This window comes from Zingiber officinale, chromosome 8A (assembly GCF_018446385.1).
Source record: "Zingiber officinale cultivar Zhangliang chromosome 8A, Zo_v1.1, whole genome shotgun sequence".
Lineage (NCBI taxonomy): Eukaryota > Viridiplantae > Streptophyta > Magnoliopsida > Zingiberales > Zingiberaceae > Zingiber > Zingiber officinale.
This window is the reverse complement of record NC_056000.1, coordinates 114,229,775-114,235,539: the sequence shown is the minus strand read 5'-3', so window position 1 is coordinate 114,235,539 and position 5,765 is coordinate 114,229,775. Positions and strand designations below refer to the sequence as shown.

The window sequence follows — 5,765 nt, the reverse complement described above, 5'->3', positions numbered from 1 at the left end:
ATGATAGTGATGTCAGCATGACTGACATATGGGGGGCGTGAATGACTCTGCAACGACGGTTAATCCTTATTCATGGCCGTCCTTGCATTTAATTTAAATTACATTTTAAAAAGGTCAATTTGATATGATGCTAATACACTGGCTATTGCCGTCCCCAGATTATTCATTCTTTGTTAATAAAAAGAAAATTATGCAGCGCCGGCCCACAACTGCAATTTTCAATTTTTACGTCACCAAAATAAAAAATATATATCCTATTTTTAAATAATATTTTCATATAGGCCCTAGTATTTTCGATATCTGAAAAGTGGGTCCTCGAATTTGCATTCCATTGCCTAAGTCCATTAGCTTTCAGGAATGATTTGGTGATTAGTGATCTATAGAGGATGGTTTGGCTTATTTCAACTGGATCGATGGTGTATAATTACAGTGGTGGGGATGTGCGATGTTTCGCGAGCGCCACTATGAGATAACGACGGATACCAGTGACCGAGGAGAGAGAGGAGAGACGAATCGCGGAGCATAACCGTCGTCGCCTCCATGCCCCTGATGTTGTCGTCCACCTCGCCCAATTCCGATCTCGCGCGGCCACCCGGATTCGTCACCAAGGGCCTCGGATCCGTGAGCGTGGAGGACCTTTTTCGCAATGTGAGCGGCGGAGGCCTAGACGGCTCAGGAAAATGCTTCCTTCTGCCGGAGAGGTTCGGAGAGAGGAGGGTGGAAGATATGTGGAGGGTTATCGCGGCCGATCGGGGGGTGGACGGATCCGACGCGGAGGTCACGCTGGAGGACTTCCTGGCGAGGGCGGGCGGGGTCGGAGAGGAGGATACCGCAGTTCCCACCAGATGGAGCCAGGTGGCGTTGGCGGCGAATACTGCGACAGGGGATGGGTTCGGGCAACCACAGAAAATGCTCTTGGAGAACCCTACCATAGGGTTCGGAAATGGGGCGGAAGGCGCCGTAAGGGCGGAGCGAGGGAGGAAAAGGCCGTTGTCGGATCCGGTGGACAGAGTGGCGATTCAACGAGAGAAGAGAATGATCAAAAACAGGGAGTCTGCAGCAAGATCGAGGGAGAGGAAACAGGTTCGTCATTCCTCATTTATCTAACTCTTAACTGGATTCAAAATAACGCAGTAATGTTTTCAATCTTGTATTGTTTGTTTGATTTAGGCCTATATTAATCAACTTGAAGCTTCGGTTGCAAAATTGGAGGAGGACAATGCACGGCTGTTGAAATCCCTGGTAAATTAGTTAGCATACTTTGTTCCATCTTTTTTTTTTTCTTTTAAGGAGATTACATTATTTCTTCTTGGAGATCTGCTTCTGGATCGAAGATGCTTACCTTGATACATTGTTGTTAATGATGCCAATTATAGATTCCATGAGTGACAAGTTTGAGTGTCTATAAGACTTTAGAAATGATATCTACGAATAATTAACTTTAAACTTGAGTACATCGCTTGTGTGTAGGATCATGAGGAATGGATATCTTCTCTATCTATTAGCATGTATTAGATATTTGAGTTGTTAAAATTGAGTGATTTTGCTATTTATGAGATCGGACTAAATGATTAATTGCAGGAGCAGCAGCAAAGGATGAGGCTCAAGCAGGTATTTTTTTCAGTGCTTCACAAATAAGTATTCCGTTTGTAGTTGAATTTGAGTACTAATACTTCGTTTGAATAATGCTCTCATAACTTGTTCGAATCTTTTGAATGGACATCTCACTAATGTCCTCTGCTGATTTATTTTGTTTGATTGTCTTTTTCTTAGTTCGTTTCATGTCCTATTTCTTAGTAACAGATTGCCATTGAGAACTAAGGTGGACAAATGAGACTAGTAGTTTGCGTGTACGCAAACATTATCAGTCATTGCATTATTTTAGAACATTCATAGTTCCATACGTTTATCTACGTCAGAATCTTTTCAAACTTTTTGCCTAGATTTATTTGTTTTTATTGTCTTGCTTTTGAAATAAGAGTGTAGGTAGAATGGTAAGAAGCATACAGATTCCATGGAGGGGAAATGGCTGGGAAAAAAAAGTTGTGAGAAGAATTTTTTGCCTGTCAAGAAAGTATTGGTATTTTAATTTGGTAGCCATTCTAATAAAAGTAGAAATAGAGTATGCATAATTCTAAGAATCTTCAAAAAAAAAAAAAAAAAAAAACAAATTGAATAGCGGTGGTGCCAATGGAGTGGCTCGGATCAGGTACACGAGCCCAACAAAGGGAAATACCTTGGCTGGCATGAGCTTGAACTTAAGTATAAATATTTTAAAATAAAATTGGTAATATGTAATGTGTCTAATATTATCATTGATTTATAAATAGAAAGATTGGACCAAACTCAGGCTGTAGTATAGTGGATACATATTGAAGATTAGGGCATCCCCAATGTAAACCTAAAGCCACCTGTAATGGGGTGTATGATATAAACCCTCCATTATAAATCCCACCTCACTCACTACATAGGTGGGGTTTATAATTTTAATATAAACCGGCCCCAAAATCTAGGGACCGATTTATATTTTTAAAAAAAAATTGCATACCACTATAAATCTTTATTTAATTAAAATTTATATTTAAAGTTATTACTATAAAATCTTGGGACGATTTTTTGTTAAACATTTGTTTTTTTATCAAAATATTATTTTTACATAAATAAATGTATAAAATTTAAAATACAAATATAATTATAAATATTAAATCAAATTATTAATTAATATTATATATATAGTAAATGAAATTATAAATAAAGAAAAGTGGAAAATATAAATATAAATAAGTAAATTGACGGTGGGGTCATAAAAAAATTGTTGTGGAGAAATGTTTTTAAAAAAAAAGTAAGGTTTTAACTTTTGATGTCACACTGATGTGGCGAAGTATAAATCTCCGAAAAGGTTTACAACTACAGATGACCTAAAAATAGGTTTATTTTTGCCATATCACCTGTAAAAACCTTACTTCTTTTAAAAATCTCTCTCCACTATCATAAAACCTCACTATTTTTAAAACCCCCACTTTTAAAATCCTCTCTCCATTATCTTTTTATAAACCTAGTCCCAAGATTTTGGGACAGGTTTATAAAAAAATTATAAATCCACCTATATAGTGGGGGAGGGATTTATAATGAGAGGTTTATAGTATAAATCACATGCTATAAACCTCCCATTGCAGATGCTTTAGGAGCATCTACAATTATAAACCTTTTATAGAGGTTTATGTTTCGTCATATCACTGTCACATTCAAAGTTAAAAACCTCACTCCTTTTAAAAATCTATCTCCACTATCATAAACCTCTCTAATAACTTTTTTTTATGATTCCACTGTTCATTTACTATATATATAATATTAATTAATATTTTAATTTAATATTTATAATTATATTATTATTTTAAATTTTATACATTTATTTATGTAATAATAATAATTCGATAAAGATAAATAAATATTTAACAATATAAATAAAAAAATAAAATTAAAATTAAAATATTAAATAGGGCAACAGGTTCTTGCCGCCTATGCCCTCACGCGTGCATATAAACCCTCTTTTGTAGTTTTTTTTTTAAAAAAAAAATATATAAATCAGTCCTAAGATTTTGGGACTAGTTTATAGAAAAAATTATAAATCCCACCCATATAGTGGGGGTGGGGTTTATAATAGAGAGTTTATAGTATAAATCCTATGCTATAAATCCTTCATTGCAATTGTCCTAAGGGCATGCATCCTAATGTCAAACCTAAAAATAAGTTTATTAGTCCACTATTTTAGCGATAGATATTAATGGAGCCTAAAAATTTTGATAAAAATATTATTCTTGATTTTGAACCAAGTTTTTTATTTAAATCAAAAACCCAAGCCATCCAATGGTAGTAAGTTTAAAAATAGAGGTTCATTTTTTAAAACCCAACAATTTTTTAAAACCCTTCATTGCAAGTGTCCCCATTAGGGATGCCCTTGGAAAACAACAGGAATCAGTACAATACAAGGGGAGTATTTGATGAGCCACAGTGAAGTGCAATATAAGATGATCAAGAAATTGGAAGCACATTTGTAGGCTTTTCATTTGTCTATATATATATATATAACTCACAAACCCAGGATCCAATAATTTATTTTAGTTTGGAAAAAAAAATTAACCAGGTCATGTAACATCGAGTTTGGGACGACTGATTTGGTTTTATGGAAATTTTCCACCGACCGTTAGAGTAAATCGGGAAATTCTCACAGTGAATAGCTAGAGCCTAGAAGTCTAACATCTCATTACATGCATCATTTAAAGGAAAATTTTCTATAAATATACAGTATCGAACAATGAATATCTGGATGATACTCTTATACTATACCATAGCCAGGGTTCATTTTAGTTTGGAACAAGATTCTTTAGTAAGAGGATAGGATATTAAATCCTAACCGAATTCTAGTCCTTCTACATTATTTAGGAATATTCTTGTCATGACCCACTTAATCATCGGAGATATGTGACAAAGCTTTTTCTCATGATGTGATCGGTCTTGGAAGGATTAACGTGTGTAGAGGATGCCGGGAGTCATTCCGACGAAGCTCCTCCACCTCCAATATTTAAGTCATCGAAGATGTCACGAAAAAAAACAAAATACTAAATAATGTAAAAGAATATAGTTAAGATTAAGATTTCATATCCCATTCTCACCACTGTTGATGACCATGCTATTTAGATAAATCTCCCTTCCAAACTCTAGTGGGCTATTAGGTCTTGGATTTGCGGGTTGTAAGTTGCACGGGAGGGGTAGGTATTATTACTTGGGGTATCAATATACTTCTTATATACTAATTATCTCCTTATGCTAATTGTCTTCTCAATATCAATATCATTGTTTTGCAGCTTATGGAAAACGTAACACCAGTAGCAGAGAGGGAAAAACGACCCTTGCGAAGAACCAACTCCATGCAGTGGTAGAAAATAAAAGTACGAGTGCAAGTATCAGAAGTCATAATCCTTGAGTTATAGCTGTTTACTGTCTCCAAATACACAGGAATGCATCAAACATGTAAGGCAAAATCTGGAATGACGGGAGATTCAATTATTTTTAATTCTCAATTTTTTTATTTTTTTTTTTAAATTTTAATACTATAATCCAATCTCTAAATTCTAAATGACTTAACCGTAAGCCAACCTATGCATGCTGTGAGTGCCACCCATGCTGGGCACTTAAATTGGCCAACGAGATAGCAAATGGGGAAAAGAAAAAAAAAAGAAAAGAGAATTGATACACTGGGCCGTTTGAGAATTGCTAATTAATTTCATTATTTTGGAGTTTTGGCAGTTAAAAATTTTGTACCATCATGAGGATTAACTGCCAACCTTCTGGCCGACGAATCCACCAACACATTGTTGGAGCACTTTAGGAACTCAACTGCTAAGCGATTAAATCCAAGTAGTGCTTTGCAATTTTACACTTGAACTAAATTATAAAGTAGAATCTCAATTAAAATATAGTCTAATTCCGTATAATGGGAGCCCACGACCTCTCTAATTAGACCTAAATCAAGTTTAAATAACTAAACAATCCTAATATCATAAGTAGGGTTGAGTAAACCTTAAAATATTAATCAAACTGAATTAACGCATTGAATCTCTCAAAATTAAAAGTTTGGTTTGGTTAATTCAAAATTTTTATTAAAAAAATATTGATTAACACAATTAGTTTGATTCAATTTTGATTTTAAGAGTTAAGATATCAATTTAACTAACTCAAAATATTTAACACTTGATTGATGGACT

At 34.5% G+C, this 5,765-nt stretch overlaps 1 protein-coding gene across 2 annotated transcripts; it reads left to right on the top strand.

Annotated features, from left to right (window-relative positions):
- Positions 1–458: 458 nt before the first annotated feature.
- LOC122009996 (bZIP transcription factor 12-like) lies at positions 459–5,074 on the top strand. Of its 2 annotated transcripts, XM_042566328.1 has the most exons (4): positions 459–1,083; positions 1,171–1,242; positions 1,582–1,611; positions 4,866–5,074. In XM_042566328.1, exons 1-4 carry the CDS (start codon positions 541–543, stop codon positions 4,938–4,940), a joined length of 720 nt encoding a protein of 239 aa, XP_042422262.1. In that variant the 5' UTR covers positions 459–540; the 3' UTR covers positions 4,941–5,074. The 2 variants fall into 2 exon arrangements, with proteins under 2 accessions (XP_042422262.1, XP_042422263.1); XM_042566329.1 differs by lacking the exon at positions 1,582–1,611.
- Positions 5,075–5,765: the final 691 nt, after the last annotated feature.

What these genes read in the sequence shown, in the direction of transcription:
- LOC122009996 (XM_042566328.1), top strand. Translation starts at nt 541, where the DNA reads ATGCCCCTGATGTTGTCGTCCACCTCGCCCAATTCCGATCTCGCGCGG. An exon ending in GATCGAGGGAGAGGAAACAG is followed by an intron (nt 1,084 to 1,170) that starts GTTCGTCATTCC and finishes TGTTTGATTTAG; the next exon opens with GCCTATATTAATCAACTTGA. An exon ending in AAAGGATGAGGCTCAAGCAG is followed by an intron (nt 1,612 to 4,865) that starts GTATTTTTTTCA and finishes ATTGTTTTGCAG; the next exon opens with CTTATGGAAAACGTAACACC.